Source organism: Myxine glutinosa, chromosome 10 (assembly GCF_964187855.1).
Source record: "Myxine glutinosa chromosome 10, kmMyxGlut1.1, whole genome shotgun sequence".
Lineage (NCBI taxonomy): Eukaryota > Metazoa > Chordata > Myxini > Myxiniformes > Myxinidae > Myxine > Myxine glutinosa.
The window spans coordinates 104,947,974-104,965,565 of NC_136270.1; the positions used below are offsets into that span (position 1 = coordinate 104,947,974).

Consider the following 17,592-nt stretch of genomic DNA (forward strand, 5'->3'; position numbering starts at 1 on the left):
ATCCGCAATATTCTTGCTATGCAACTTCGTAGTTATTATCTTTGCTTTGACAGGCCTGATTCCCACACCATCTGCCTACCACACGACCCCTGCTCTGCACTGGACACAGGACACCCCAACCAATGGAGTACACTTGGCTTTGCATGCCTCTCCATAACAATGTATTGCTTCTTTGTGTGGTATACCTTCCTGTGTGGTAAGGAGATGGTGTGGTAAACCTGCTCTCTGCTCGCCCCTGTTTTCTCTTCCTAATCTGTGGAGCCCTTAATTGCCACCATGCCAGCTGGCTTGGTAGTACTCCACATGTTCAGTACATGGCCAAATAGCTTTGTGGTCTTTGAAACGACTGGACTTCCTCCATCTGTTTCTTCTCCATCACACATCTCCCAAAATGGGAAACATTCATTACAGGACCATGTCATGTCAGATTTTTCATCATAATCGTCCTATTTCTCTTTAGCTCCTCTAGACTCTTCCGACCATGGAGGCGTCTCTTCTGACCATGTGGACGGTGGATGGTAAAATTGGGCGGACCTCTTTGGCAGTTATTAGAGAACTCCCAAGATTCAAACTTGTGTGGAAATTTACTAAAGCCGATTGACATATGGTCTAAAATCCACTCATTCCGGTCAAGTCTGGTCCATCATAACATCAGCTGCCAATATGGACACTGCTGGAATTTCTTCTACAACAGATTATTTTCTCTTCTTCGTAAGTTAATTCCATCCTGCATTCAACTTTTCTGTCCATTATATTGACTCTGGTACATTGATGCGTGGGGTGAAGACGTCAAAAAAAAATGCCGTTCTCCTCTGGCAAGCAAACCTGACTGAAGACAACTTGCAGTTTCTCCACACAGGTAGAGCTCAGAACCTTTGTCCTCTCTCCCATAAAGAGCCGGACCCCATTAATGAAGCTCACTTACGATCTAAATTCTCCAAATGCCAACCCTGACTACAGGATGAACAAAAAGGCTGAAAACCTGGGCCACTTTTATCTACTTTTTTTGCATACAGTCACGTGAAAAAGTAAGTACAGTAAGTACAGTGAAAAAGTAAAAGTAAGTACAAACTTTTGTCTTGCCCTGATGTTCTTTCTGGACAGCAAAGGTTTCCTCCTGGCACACCTCCCATGTAGATCAAATTTGTGCAGCCTCTTTCTAATGGTAGACTCCTGCACTTTGACATCAACATTGGCAAGAGCTACCTGTAGGTCCCGTGATGATATTCTGGGGTTTTTAGAGACTTCTTTCAGCATCTTGCGGTCTGCTCTCGGGCTGAACTTGCTGGGGCGGCCTGGCCTGAACAAGTTGGCAGTTGTTTGGAATCTTCTCCATTTGCAGATGATCTTCCGGACAGTCGAATGATTGATTTCAAATTGTTTGGAGATCTTTTCAAATCCCTTCCCAGACTCGTAGGCATCTATAACCTTCTTTCTGAAGGCCTCAGAGAGCTCTTCTGATCTAGGCATGGTGACGCCGCACACTTCAACAACAAAGAGCAAACCAAACTAAATGTCTGAGGTTTAAATGAGAAGGGTTCCTCCAAGATCCTCTCTAACGATGTTCTAATCATTTGCACCTGAGCTGGTGCACCTGATTCTAATTTTAGGCATTTGAAGTAGTGATAAATGTAGGGGTGTACTTACTTTTTCCACATGCAAAATTTGCATTTATGTTTATTTAAATTATGCAATGGACTACAAAATGTAAATGTTTCATGATATTTGTTATATTATATCACCTTTATCTATCAATATTGTTGAAATGAAGATCAAATAGCTGTATGTTGAAATATGTTGAAAAAGTCAAAACTTTACATGGGGTGTACTTACTTTTTCACATGACTGTACGTGTAAATTTGGGGGCTAGTCTTACTCAGCGAACATCGAAGCTCGCTCTCGATATCGATCAGCCTATTTCTGGCTTTAATTTTCATCACTACTGAGATTGAGAATGCAAGTTCACATCAATAAGTAGTTGGGAACATCACTAGGACATGTGACTTAGCACAGACAGCTCACGATTCCCATGGAAACCTACTCAAGGCCCCCTTGGGGTCACGACCCTCCATTTGAGAAGCATGGTTCTCGGATCTAACCATCCTCCAAAGCTTGGTGGGACCTGTTCTGTCTCTGCTACACATTACCCTTCCATTTCTGCCCTCTTAAAGGATGAAATCGTGCTCAAGGTTTCCCAAAAAAAGCCGTCCTTGAACTAGGTATATCTTCAGTTAAAAGGCCAAGGTCCCAAATCATTTCCTTTGTAAACCCACCCTTCGCATTGTAGAATGCTTCCTGCAGCATATGAACCTATCCCCCGCCATGCTGGAGACACTTCTTACCCAGCTCGACACCTCTTCCACAACTGCTCTAACACTCAGGAACTGTGCTTCAATTCTAAACACCCTCTTTCACAAGTCCTTCTTGAATGGGTACTTTCTCCTTCTTCGAAAGTGGGGGAAACATCACTCCTGTCCATAAGAAAGGTTCCAAAACGGATCCACTCAAATATAGACCTATCAGCCTTCTACCTCTCAGAGACAATGTATTTGCATCCATCATGGCAGCCAACCTTATAGATTATCTCTTCTCTAACTCGCTAATCTCTGACAACCATTTTGGCTTTTCACTTGGTTATTCCACTTTGGGTTATGTTACTGCTTCTAACATAATGGTGGATGAATGCCCTGAACCACAAGAAAGAGGTTGAGGCCATCTCTCTGCACATCTCTCAAGCCTTTGATACTGTCTGACATCCAGCATTGATTTACAAGTTTTCTTAATTTGGTATTCAGGGCCCCTGCTGCTCAAATGCTTCTCTGATCTCAATGAGTGAAAACAGTGGGGGGCCCTTCATAGTGACCTTTTGCATGGTCTCTCTCTTCAGGCAGGGGTTTCACAAAACAGCGGTCAAGTCCCACTTCTTGATCTCCATCAATGATCTGCCTGATTTTCTTGACAACCAACTTTACCAGCTTGCCGATGACACCACCCATGTGCAGAACAATACAGGACAGTGGTGAAAGGCTGGCCACTAGGGAATCCATTTTGTTAGACTTGGATATCACCGGCTGACAAGTCTGCATAGAGCTACGATATTCATTAGCCACACCTATCTCTTCACGGTACTGGGCTTTCATGCAGAATTCCATGGAGTGTGGTTCTCCACATTGGGCTGCTCCTGTTCCCACCTTGCTGCTCTTGCAGCAGTCAAAAACAAGGCCTTCTGAGCCATTGGTATCTTGAGGCAGGATTGGGATTCCCAAGGACTGTCACTTTCCCAATAGTAGCAGGATGGTGGACTCTCAATGTTATACAAGCTTACATCTGGTCTTGCTTTTCCTGTCCTGTCATGTCCTGCTTCTGCCCTCCCCAAGCCATTTCAAGTCACACACGTTCCTGTATATACCCTCATGTGCTCACCCTCTCCAAGTCCAGGCTGGTTATTCACCTGCATTTATTTATTCCCTTATTCACCCATTTTTTGTACATAGAGTCAAGGCTCGTGGAAGAGCTAGAACACAGAATGCATCAGGACTCAACAGAACAAAAGGAACAGTAGAAAAAGAAGGGGTTAAATGTCAACAGTAAGGCTGAGGGATAAATAGACAGAGATGGACAACAAAGGATATGTGGCTAAGGATGAGGGGTAGGGGAGAATGAAGGGGTGGATAAGATTGATGCAAACTCTCAGGGAGGAAAAACTGGAAACTTGGGGGAGTGGATGTGGGGGGGGGGGGTGTTGGTTTAACAGCGTTAGAAAATATCATGGTTTTGCATGGGGAATGATCTAAGATGGTGGTGAACAGCTGTCTTGAAGACCTGGAGGGAAGAACGAGAAAAATTTGGAATTATCTCCCTGTGACCATTGGCTTGTCATCCATTGTCTTATCATCCATTGTCTTATCATCCATTGTCTTATGATCCATTGTCTTATGATCCATTGTCTTGTCATCCATTCTCTTGTCACCAATTCGTGCACATCCATGATATCTTCTACACCTGCTGATTTTTTCCCATTCTGTTAATTTCCGTGTCATTGTTACTCGTTTTGTGTTTTTCATCCTTTCCTCCTTGTGGAGCCCCCCACTCTCAATACCCTTTGATAGTTTCTAAACCTGCTGCCCATTGTTGTATAAGTCTTCCATGATCTCTGACCCTTGTATATAAAAAATAAAGCAAAGATTGCAGCACATGTGATATGCACGATGTCAAAACGGTGCTTCAATGGGCAATAGGAAGAGAACAAGTGTTTGTTGCTAACTTGCTACACGAATCTAGAATCCAAGTTGCACCACTCTGTTAATGTACGAAGAACCCTGTTGGTACCAGCTTGAAGCTCATCTATGGTTTCACTAACTTACAGTTTGTGTCATCAAAGTCATCAAAGCGTTTCACACCAACAAGAGACAAGGTCACCTCGGAAATTTCAAACAACTTCATTTGCGAGAAAAACAAGTTGAAGAAATGCTTCAAAACAAAGTCTCATTCAAAATCTAGAGAAAATAACCTTTGCAATAATTGATACTTATTGGTATCGATGAAGCAATGAACCCATAATGACGATGTTGCAATGCCAATGAGGTGAAGGTAAAGTTTGAAACGTACGTCTCAAGAACACGGTTTCTCGACAAGCCCTGCTCAATAGATAGAACCTTCAACAGCCAATCCTGACAAAAGAGAGAGCCACCGTAGTTAAATTCCACACTAAAAATAACATGAAAATAATTTCATTTTACGTGTAACGACAAGTCAAACTTCAAAATGTTAGAAAGCATTTGCCTTGTTTTTAAGTGAGAATCCTCCAATACTAAAAGCGGAAAAACGCAGATGGCGTGAAGCGATAATCCCGTGTGTATGAATTGGATTACCTTGGAGCTTTCCGAAGGCCATTCTGCCATGCTGACTTTTATGGAATATTCCTTTTGACTGTGCAGGCAAGAGATACGATTAAAACCTCCATTAAAACGGCAATAGCTGATCAAAAGAACCATTAAATCTGGATATACAATAACGTTTTGGAACACAAACACCGAAACTAGATCTAGCATCATAGTTATGCAAACTGAAGGAAACTTTTCGAGAAACATAGGGATCTAGAAAGGCCATCTCCACGATATTGATTTTTAATACTATCTGTACAGTTTTTAGAATTAGGGTGGGCCAAAACTCCTATTTTCATAATAAACATGATCAGATGTTTTATATCAACAATCCAGACATGTTGTTCAGCTCATTATCGCCTTTACAAGATAGCGGACAACAAATTGAAGTATACCAAGATGGAACCTCATCAGGCGATGGATTCAATCAGATTTGATTCATCCAGCTAAGATGCAAGTTATCATGCTGTCTGTAGTTCCATCAATTATTATTAGTAAAACGTAGTTTTGCTGGAAATGAAAAAAGAGGGTTGAAAACAGCACTTGTAATTGAATAAAAGATAGACAAGTACAGAAACATTCAAAGTACACCGCCCCCATGCCAAATAAATAAATAACATCCAGTGCGCGGCACATAAACAGTATTGGGACGGAGAGGCGTACAATAATTGATTGATTAATTGCACAATTAAAATAAATAAATAATAATCGTAAAATAATTTATTAATCAATTGGCTAATAGCATATCTCAAGCATCAGTGTTTCATCCGAAGGCGTAACTTGTTGAAAATCAATTAAATAATTCATTAATCGAAAAAATGAAATAATTTATTAATTAATAAATCCAAAATATCCTTTACAGCCACATTACTTGGTCACTGTTGTGTCCGAATATCAGCCTGCTAGCTCAAAAGGTGCCTGAGATATTGCCCAGATGAGAAAGAAAATAAATAAGTGATTAATAATGAAAATAAATAAATAATAATGGTAAATAATTCAATTGGCTAATAGAATACCTAAACCACCATGGTTTCATCCGAATCTGTAACTTAAAAAAAATCAAGTAATTAATTGAATAATTAAATAATTAATCAATTAATTGATGAATCAATAAATCAAAAATACCCTTTACAGGTAAATAACTTGGTCACTGTTGTGTCCAAATATCAGCTTACTAGCTCAAAAGGTGCCTGAGATATTGCCCAGATAAGAAAGGAAATAAATAAGTACTTACTTAATCGATAATAATTAAGTAATTAATCAATGAATTTATTTATCAATAAACACAATGTATCGTTTTTGCCAAAGCACTTGCACACTATTGTGCCAAAATTTCAGCTTCCTAGTTCAAAGGATGGCTGGGATATCGCCCGGACAAACAAGAAAACAAACAAGAAAGAAAACAACCAGAGTGAAAACTGAGTACTCCCTTTCGGCACGCGTCATCGCCAGGCCCCCTTCAGTGCCCGGAGATGATATCATGCAATGCCTGGAGATGGCATAGGAAAGGAGCGGTCTACAAAAAGATTGTGCATAATCCCAAAACCTTAATTAAGATCAATGTAGCTGTGTCAAAACGAAGTATAAATAAATAAAATTTTACATCGAAAAGAAAAGGGGTGAGGTAGGATATTGTCATAGCAACTTCACTTGCTCTTGGACAAAAGGTCCATATATAACGCATTTAATTACTCACAAACAGGTTTGCTTGCACATCCGGTAGCAATTCAGCTCTTCTGCAATATAACTGCCGTGCAGTTTGTAGAAGCAGTACTCTGTATGCAAAGACAATGTACAGTATTCTTATGGTAACCATGCTGGGGTATAGAAGGACCTAGGAACACGGGGAAATACCAATGACATGAATAAAACAACATAAATAATGATATTGTTACGGACACGACTTTGATGTTATGCTGGGCCGAGCGGAATGGCCGCCGTGTTCGCACAAGTTACCCGATTACACTCGAACGTTGACTAAGTCGCGCTATGCTAAATCAATGAAGGAAAAGGACACAACGGCTGGGATTAAAATGACACGACACCAGGGATACGGTTCTCAAGACCTCCGGAGGAGGTTATAATATTGCGGAAGGTTAGACTACAGAGACGAGAGGTACAGCATAGTAAGATAGGCACTTAATTACGGTCTTATAGTAGCCCCGACAGACGACAGATAACCAGGACAAAACTGACTCACACGGGGATTGATGGCAAGGAAAGCGGGTAGTCGATGGCTCAAGGTGCACTCTTGGCTCAGGGACAGAATCGACCCGGTCCGGTCCAAAGATGCGGGGAGGTCGCTCAGCGCTCGGAGGTCGCGACTTGTCTTTCCAAGCTGGGGGCGCATCTCACGTCACGTCCGGTAAATCGCTGCGTATATCCGGCGGGGAGTGACACGCCCTCGGCTAGTTAGCTCCGCCCCAGATGGAATCGGTCCGCCCTTCTTATTGGGTGCCGGGGGGTTACCGGCTCCGCCCCTGACGAGGAGCTGACAGCCAGCCCCTTCGTGGTAACCCCGTGGAGCGCATGGGCAATGGCGGCTAACCACGCCGGAGTGAGGACGCACACTCCCCGCGCCGCGCCGCCCCCAATCTCCTCTGTTGTTGTAGTTGTTGTTATTGTTGTTGTTGTTGTTTCATGGGGAAGATGGGAGGAGGTAAGGGGAGGTCCTAAACTCACTACTGGTGCCATACAATCACATTCTGGTGCAACGAAGAGTCAGAATTAATGGAAACGAGTCCTTAACTGACATAGACTAAGAATAACTAGCAAGATGTCCGAAAGTTGTCTACGTGAGATGCGGTGGACCTGGGCACGACATTTAATGGGGGGAAAAGGGGAAGGTCGGTTCTACAGAGTGTTATTTACAGGCAATGGGACTAGGGAATGGGGGATTGGGGATAGTTGGGGAGTATTGGGGAAATAGGGGAATATTTACAAGCGGATATGGAGGCCAAATGCCATATCCGCAACAATATATTTGCATGTTTGGCCATAATTTTGTTGATATTCTTGATTCCGTACAATACACAATAATCATCTTTGCATTAAAGACCATGTGACACAAGTTTTCAATTTCAAAATTAGTGTACATATAACTACATCATTTAAGCACATCTACAGTCACGTGAAAAAGTAAGTACACCCCATGTAAAGTTTTGACTTTTTCAACATATTTCAACATACAGCTATTTGATCTTCATTTCAACAATATTGATAGATAAAGGTGATATAATATAACAAATATCATGAAACATTTACATTTTGTAGTCCTTTAAAAACCTTCCCTGCTTGTCATAAAAAGGCAACAAAAAGGGTTGGCGTCAGGAAGGGCATCCGGCCGTAAAACATTGCTTCAAAAAGGGGACCAAAAAAACAACAACAACCACGTACCCCGAAAAGGCCAACCCCCGCTTTGCGGGGAAAAATGGCCTCTAAACGGTGGTATTTACATTTTGTAGTCCATTGTATAATTTAAATAAACATAAATGCAAATTTCGCATGTGGAAAAAGTAAGCACACCCCTCCATTTATCACTACTTCAAATACCTAAAATTAGAATCAGGTGCACCAGCTCAGGTGCAAATGATTAGAACATCGTTATAGAGGATCTTGGAGGAACCTGTCATATTTAAACCTCAGACATTTCGTTTGGTTTGCTCTTTGTTGTTGAAGTGTGAGGCGTCACCATGCCTATATCAAAAGAGCTCTCTGAGGCCTTCAGAAAGAAGGTTATAGATGCCTACGAGTCTGGGAAGGGAGTTAAAAAGATCTCCAAACAATTTGAAATCAATCATTCGACTGTCCGGAAGATCATCGACAAGTGGAGAAGATTCCAAACAACTGCCAACTTGTTCAGGCCAGGCCGCCCCAGCAAGTTCAGCCCGAGAGCAGACTGCAAGATGCTGAAAGAAGTCTCGAAAAACCCCAGAATGTCATCACGGGACTGACAGGTAGGTCTTGCCACAGTTGATGTCAAAGTGCACGAGTCTACCATTAGAAAGAGGCTGCAAAAATTTGATCTACATGGGAGGTGTGCCAGGAGGAAACCTTTGCTGTCCAGAAAGAACATCAAGGCATGACTAAAGTTTGCCAATGAACACCTGGGCAAAGACCAGCACTTCTGGAACAATGTGCTCTGGACAGATGAGTCAAAGGTAGAGCTATTTGGCCACAGTACCAGAAGACATGTTTGGCAAAAACCAAAGACAGCATTTGACGACAAGAACCTGATACCAACTGCAAAGCACGGTGGTGGAATATTATGGTTTGAGGCAGCATTGCTGCATCAGGGCCTGGGCAGCTCACCATCATAGAATCCACTATGAATTCTTCATTGTACCAGAGGGTGCTTGAGGATAATGTGAGGCCATCTGTCGGAAAGTTGAAGCTCAACCGAAGATGGACCTTGCAACATGACAATGACCCTAAACATACCAGTAAATCCACCAAGGAATGGCTGTAAAGAAAGAAATGGAGGGTTCTGGAATGGCCAAGTCAAAGCCCGGATCTAAATCCCATCGAGATGTTGTGGGGGGATTTGAAACGAGCTGTGCATGCAAGAAACCCCTCAAACATCGCACAGCTGAAAGAATTCTGCATTGAGGAGTGGGCAAAAATTTTCCCAGTCGATGTCAGAGACTGGTAGACAGTTATAAGAAACGCCTACTTGAGTTTGTTTCTGCCAAAGGTGGCAATACCACCTATTGCAGCCAAGGGTGTACTTACTTTTTCCACATGCGAAATTTGCATTTATGTTTGTTTAAATTATACAATGGACTACAAAATGTAAATGTTTCATGATATTTGTTATATTATATCACCTTTATCTATCAATATTGTTGAAATGAAGATCAAATACCTGAATGTTGAAATATGTTGAAAAAGTCAAAACTTTACATGGGGTGTTCTTACTTTTTCACGTGACTGTATATTCTTCAAACTTTTATCTTTGACCAAAATAAGTAAATGAACAATTTTTTTTATCAATAAAAGTCCTGATTATCAAAACTCCATCAAGGAGTGATGGCATGACATCATATTGTTATGTCGGTGGGGGTAGTTATATGTAGAGCCAGATAGATCTGTGTTGGTAGGTATTCGTCTGTCACAGTAAGGAATCTGACTTGTAATAAGTTTCATGTGTAGGCGTTTTGTCGGGTAAGATGTATACTTGTGAGCATACCAGGAGGTTCTTGTGATAAATAGAGTTAGGGATTAAAGAGTAGCGCCCCTCTGTGTCTCACCTGGTCAGCCAAACCTTTGTCCCTTTTGGCACCGCAACCACTTAGACACTTAGTTAGGATCTTTATTGCAACACTAAATAACGCCCTTCCCTGACATGACTGTGAAAGATGAACAGGCAAGGAAACCAAGCCAAGACACCGCCGATGGATGCCACCGCCAGTTACACCTCCGACAGGCCTAACCACATTGAGTACCACACGCTATGACCACGGAACAGGGGACGAGAGTTGGGGTGATGCGGTAGGCCTGAATCTCCAGCCGGCGAGTCAGTGGAGGGCACTGATTGGGTAATGCGCCAAGGCTGACGTGACGTCATGGAGAAGGTTATTTAAGAGAACACCGAACGCCATTAGTTAGTGAGTCTTACGCCATTTGCGTTGGTCTCGAGGGTCTCTGGTGGTTCGTGCATTCTTGCAGCCCTTGTGTCCCTTGCGGTTGGAACTCTTGTTTGCACAGCTAGCCTGTTTTGGACATCCGGCGCTTCGTCTTGGGCAGCCCGAGTTGAGTTGAGATATAGCCCGAGTGGAGTTCGCTTGCTGGCACGTTGCTTCGGGAGAGCTGACTGGGACGTGGCAGGCCGATCATGTGGGAAGACCGACCTCGCTTGGAGCCGCTGGCCTGCTTTGGACGCGTGGTGCTTGGTGCACAGACCTCGTGGTGCTCGATGCTGTGGTGCTGGAGTGTGGGACCTCGTGGGTGCATCGGGGCCGAACGAAGCCGCGTGTGGGCAGCGGAGACAAGACTACAAGAGCCAGATAAGCCCAAGCTCCGCGTTTACACTTTACACGACGAGACATTTTCTTTCGTATTCATATTCCCTCGTCTTGTTTCTGAAGTCGGTGTGTGGGATCCCAAATTAGTTACTTTTATTTCATTGCCGTCGCGTTTCATTGTTTCGGGGTCCGTGAATAAATCTATATTTTTGTACATTCTGATTTGTGTTTATCAAGTTCATTAAGGGGGCACTATACACACAGGCAGCAGCAGAAAAAAAGACAAAAAAAGTTTGTACGATGCTGCTAGGAAAGCTTCCGTTCAGGAAACAAAGATACGGGAAAATATTTCAAAGGCAAAAAGAAAAAAAGGAGGAAAGCTTTATTGAAGAAGAAGGCCAAACATATGGTAGTGGGGAGTTTGGAGAGGCGTTTGTCCATCAACATACAAGTACAAGGGTGAAAAGAATGAAAAAACTTGCAAAGTGAACTCCAGATTCATGAAATAATGGAAAAACATTGTACGCAATTGTAATTTCAATGTATAGGAAACGGAATCCTGATGTCAATGGCCACTTACAGCAAATGTGTGTTTACATAATATTAGTTTACATTTTCCCCTATAACTTTGGAATTCTTAATTCTTTTCACTTCAAATTTGGCACAGATATTGATAATGACCCAACAAAGATATTAATAGAGTTTTATTGTATTATGATCTTGGGTTTTTAATTTAAAGGATGTCAATTCTCATTGGACGATTAATGGTTGCCATGGCAACACGAAATGCCAATTATACAAATGCATCAATTAAAATGTTTGTTTCCTAGTATTGTATATATGTACCAAGTTTGAACGTAAATGGACTTGTCATAGAGAAGATATAAGCTGAAAAGTGGTAATTCATCATTTGTATGCATCTGGTTACCATGGTAACCATGCATAATATAATGCTATGTAATGTATACCAATGTAATGTTCATATATCAAGCAACATGTACATATATAGTTTTGCATATTTTCAATCAAGACATTTTATCAAAAAGTGCATTACTGTGATTCAGTGTTGTTTTTACTGTGTTCAGTGTAGTGCTCCCTTAATCCTCTTACAGGACCGGGGCTACGTTGGTGCGCTGAAGGTAAGCTTTTGCCGCAGCCTTCCATTTTCTTTCTTCCTCCCGCGTTAGATAGCAAAATCCGTGTTTGGTTATCGCCTCCATTAAATCCGTTTCAGTCCATCCGCGACTTTCTGGTGTTAACAGGGAGTCGCGCGACAATATTATCCATGATATCATGATTATTATCCATGATATCATTATTATTTATGATATCATGATAATGCCATGACAACATGATTGTGCCATGACATCTCCCGATGACATCTTCCCTCCAAAAACATCTCCCGATGTCCCTGCTCTCAAATGTTGTGTTTGTGCTTCCTCCCCTTCTCTCCCCATGTTGTCGACCGCTCCCCTTTTTATATACTTTGTTTGCTTGCTTGTTTGATTTGTTTGTTTGATAAATGTTAGCTCTTTCACGAGCCTCGACTCTGTATTAAAAAAAAAAAAAAAAAAAAAAATGACATGATTATCAAAAGTCCATCAAAAGCCATGACATTTGGAGAAACTTTAGTTGAGTGGTGCTGACTTGACATGAGTAGCACAGGTCACATATGATATAATTTGATGAATGCTAAAGAGAGCATGAATTCACCATGATAATTTGATAATTCAGAGTCTCGACTTGGTGTTCTATGATGACATTGAAAGAGTTAGCATTGAACAGCAGGACAGGGAAGCAAGATTCTTGCTTTACTATCACTTTACTATCACAGCAGGGCAGGGAAAAAAGCACCATTCATGTGAAAGGGCCTCCAAGTTGCTTTTCCCACTTTACTATCACTAGCATGTTCATACACCCACTTACTTCTACCAACAACATAAAAACTTCTGACAGGAATCATCACAGAAACAATGTACCACCACCGAACACAAGAAGGAGGCCTAGAGGCAGACCAGAAGGGATGCAAGAGAGATATCATATGGAACAATTGGCCACCTAGTACTAAACAAGGCCATACTAAAAGATGGTAAAACGAAAGGAACCAAATTGTCCACAGCCTGGATAGACTACAAAAAAACAGCTTTTGAAAGTGTCCCACATTCATGGATTATAAAATGCATGCAAATGTACAAGATGGTATGCCAAGCAGGGCCGCCGAGAGCCAGAATGGGCCCCGGGCAATATCAAGTCTTGGGCCCCCTTCATCCAGGCCCTTTTCAAATAAAAAAATTTTAATCACCCTATAACTATGTAGGTTTCTGTATTTTTGTCAGAACAAGCACATGTCATGGTTAAAGGAAATTGGGTGTTATTCATTTATTAGCAGGTGTACCCGGTGTTGCCTGGTGATGTGCTACCTGTTGGCATTTTGAAGAAATCAATTTGTTAGGTGCCCAAAACACTCCCCTACCTGCACCCAATAAGGAAAATTTCTATTTAATATCATATTACACACACATATACAGACAAACACAGACACACACATATACAGACAAACACAGACACACACATATAAACACACAAACATATATATATATATATATATATATATATATATATATATATCTATATTATAATAGCCGTAGATGATTCTGTCTGTCTGTCTGTCTGTCTATCTGTTGGGTGTCTGTCCGGGGTGTGGCTTACTCGGTTTGCAGAGTAGCTCCACCCATAGCTCCACCCATTCTGGGAGTGGCTATAAACAAATATCCACCATTTTATTAACTCGCATAGCTTTGAGTCCTGTTTTGTAGGCCCGTGGTGTCTTGCTCTCCCCCAGTTTTATTTCAAATCAAATTCGATAAATCATTTCATTTTTCACAGTCGCTAACATAGTTTTAGACTCGGTTGAAAAAAAACGGGAAGAAAATCCGATGAAAGTTGCCGTTTATAGAACGAAATGAATTCTCAAAGGCCTGTAACTTCAAGGCCATTGAGTCTCTCTCACGCCTTTATCTCCAATCTAACTCACCATATGATTTCATTTTTATCGATGGTTTTACTTTTAGACTCGGTGTCAGCAATAATTGAGAACAATCCACACACGCGGGAAAATGCAGAGATATATTTTTTAAAATCGCGTCATGGTGTATCATACACCGCCCAACATGACACCGCCGGCAATGTGTCGATATATATTAAAAATTCGCTTTTGCTTTTCCGTTATGATATATTACTATTTCGTTTGATGATAGTCGTCACAAAAACGTCAACAATGATGCCGACATATATTTCTTCGTTTTTATTTCATTCAACATATTAGCCGGAAGTAAAATATGTTTCAGGAAATTACCGAGAGATATTTCTTCGTTTTTTTTATTAGTTATGTGCGCATACACTTTAAATAGGTTTATTTGAAATCTTTAATTTTCCGCAAACATTCCACACACGCGGGAAAATGCAGAGATATATTTTTTTAAATCGCGTCATGGTGTATCATACACCGCCCAACATGACACCGACGGCAATGTGTCGATATCTATTTTAAATTCGATATATCATTTCATTTTTCACAGTCGCTAACATAGTTTTAGACTCGGTTGAAAAAAAACGAGAAGAAAATCCGATGAAAGTTGCCGTTTATAGAACGAAATGAATTCTCAAATGCCTGTAACTTCAAGGCCATTGAGTCTCTCTCACGCCTTTATCTCCAATCTAACTCACCATATGATTTCATTTTTATCGATGGTTTTAGAGTCGGTGTCAGCAATAATTGAGAACATTCCACACACGCGGGAAAATGCAGATATATTTTTTAAAATCGCGTCATGGTGTATCATACACCGCCTAACATGACACCGACGGCAACGTGTCGATACATATTAAAAATTCGATATATCATTTCATTTTTCACAGTCGCTAACATAGTTTTCGACTCGGTTGAAAAAAAACGGGAAGGCAATCCAATGAAAGTTGCCGTTTATAGAACGAAATGAATTCTCAAACGCCTGTAACTTCAACTTCAAGGCCATTGAGTCTCTCTCACGCCTTTATCTCCAATCTAACTCACCATATGATTTCATTTTTATCGATGGTTTTGGACTCGGTGTCAGCAATAATTGAGAACATTCCACACACGCGGGAAAATGCAGAGATATATTTTTAAAAATCGCGTCATGGTGTATCATACACCGCCCAACATGACACCGACAGCAACGTGTCGATATATATTAAAAATTCGCTTTTGCTTTTCCGTTAAGATATATTACTTTTTCGTTTGATGACAGTCGTCACAAAAACGTCAACAATGATGCCGACATATATTTCTTCGTTTTTATTTAATTCAACATTATTAGCCGGAAGTAAAATATGTTTCAGGAAATTACCGAGAGATATTTCTTCGTTTTTTAAAATTAGTTATGTGCGAATACACTTTAAATAGGTTTATTTGAAATCTTTAATTTTCCACAATATAATTTACTTGCCATTTATCATTTGATGATTACGAGACAAATTCCTCTTGAGGATCGTGACAATTCATGCGCTGCGTGGAAACTTCTATTTCCAAAATGAATGAGACGATCGATGAAGAACGCAGACTTGAACAGGATGCAGCAAGAAAACGAATGAGACGGGCGAACGAGTCCATCGACGAACGTCAATGCAAACTTGCGGGGTCACCCGTGGGAATCCCTCGGGCATGGATGTGTGTGACATTTCGACATATTGAGTTAGATGCTGCACATTCATTTTTACAAAATGGTTACTGGCAAGTCATCAGATCCAGAAATGGTGTAAAAACCACCGTTTAGAGGCCATTTTTCCCCGCAAAGCGGGGGTTGGCCTTTTCGGGGACCGTGGTAGTTGTTGTTTTTTTGTCCCCTTTTTGAAGCAATGTTTTACGGCCGGATGCCCTTCCTGACGCCAACCCTTTTTGCCGCCTTCAACGACAAACAGGGAATTACCAGTGAACTGGTACTCAATTAGCCGACCTCGGAAGGATGACAGGCTGAGTCAACCCCCCTGGCATTAATTCGGCGATCGACCGAGATTCGAACCCAGGATCCTAAGCCGGCACCCTAGCCGCTAGCCCAACACCAGAAATGGTGTCATGAACACAATTTATTTACGCACAAGCACAAAAGCAAGACGGGCCGATTTCCGATTCCGACGGGCCGACGGGCGAGACGGGCCGATTTCCGATTCCGACGGGCCGATTTGGAGCAAGAAAAAGAACGAGACGGGAGAAAAAGGAGAGAAACGAGACGGGGAAAGCCGATTGGAGAGGCGAGTGAGGCGCGATTGGAGAGGAGTGTGAGGCGCGATTGGAGAGGAGTGTGAGGCACGATTGGAGAGGAGTGTGAGGCGTGATTGGAGAGGAGTGTGAGGCACGATTGGAGAGGAGTGATTGGAGGGGAGTGTGAGGCACGATTGGAGAGGAGTGTGAGGCACGATTGGAGAGGAGTGTGAGGCGCGATTGGAGAGGAGTGTGAGGCGCGATTGGAGAGGAGTGTGAGGCGCGATTGGAGAGGCGTGTGAAGGATTGGAGAGGAGAGGAGTGTGAGGGATTGGAGAGGTGAGGGATTGGAAAGGAGAGGGATGTGAGGGTTTGGAGAGGAGAGGAGTGCTAGGTGGAGAGAGGAGAGTGTCAGGTGGAGACAGGAGAGTGTCAGGTGGAGACAGGAGAGTGTCAGGTGGAGAGGAGTGAGGGGTCACATATTATGTGAAATAACTAAATTCACACCATTTCTGGATCTGATGACTTGCCAGTAACCATTTTGTAAAAATGAATGTGCAGCATATAACTCAATATGTCGAAATGTCACACACATCCATGCCCGTGGGATTCCCACGGGTGACCCCGCTAGTATATATATATATATATAAACATACGCACACACACAAACATATAAACATACAACACGGCTTTTATAGTATAGATGCGGATTCGTTTCTTCACCCATATCATCCAGATGACGTTTGGCCATTGGCCAACACTCCTGTGTTCATTTACGTCATTACGTCTGGTCACGCGATTATCATTGTATAAATTCTTCCCACAGCAGTTTATTCTACGTGAGAGGGTGGCAATAGCTTAATACTCCCCATGGCAATGTAATTATATTTATAACGATACTCCCATAATGAAACAAAAAATTGAAAGAATAATTACAGACCCCTATTAGGTCTGGGGCCCAGGGTCACCCCGCCTTCTCCGACCCTCACCCCCTTTCAGCAGCCCTGATGCCAGGTGCACATTCATTCATACAAGGTCGAACAATAAAAACATACAAAATAAAAATCGACACAAATACAGCAATACAGGAGCGAGACAACGAAGCATCATACAAATACCTCGAAGTATAAGAGGGCCACCAAATATGTCCCCAACAAATGGCGACACCTAAATAGAACACCTAAATAGAACGAGGCTTATCCTGAAAACATACCCATCTACAAAATTTTATATAAAAATAAAAATTAATGCATTCCGAGAATGCCAAGATGAGAATGAGGTAGGGGGCATGATGATCTCAAGCAAGTGCACATAATGACAACAGTAGGATTGGCCGAGCATGTAAAAAGTGGAGCAGACTACCGAATCCAATTTGTAAGTAAACACGAAGACAGCAAACCAGAGAAGGTATCTCTAACCTGCTGAGAAAAATATTCCAAACGCAGGTGCGAATGGATGATGTCCCAAAGAAACCGAAACAACGAATGCAGCCCTAACAATTGCAAAA

At 41.9% G+C, this 17,592-nt stretch overlaps 1 protein-coding gene across 2 annotated transcripts in view; it reads right to left on the reverse strand.

Moving 5' to 3' along the window:
• The window catches only part of SCNN1G (sodium channel epithelial 1 subunit gamma), a 106,800-nt gene that overhangs the window by 17,369 nt on the left and 71,839 nt on the right, over positions 1 to 17,592 (reverse strand). For both annotated transcript variants that reach the window (XM_068126335.2, XM_068126334.2), the window contains exons 9-11: positions 6,580 to 6,658; positions 4,872 to 4,929; positions 4,609 to 4,670 (exon numbers count right to left, since the gene is read on the reverse strand). In XM_068126335.2, the coding sequence (XP_067982436.2) occupies positions 4,609 to 4,670; positions 4,872 to 4,929; positions 6,580 to 6,658 (199 nt within the window). The remainder of the gene's footprint in view (positions 1 to 4,608; positions 4,671 to 4,871; positions 4,930 to 6,579; positions 6,659 to 17,592) is intronic.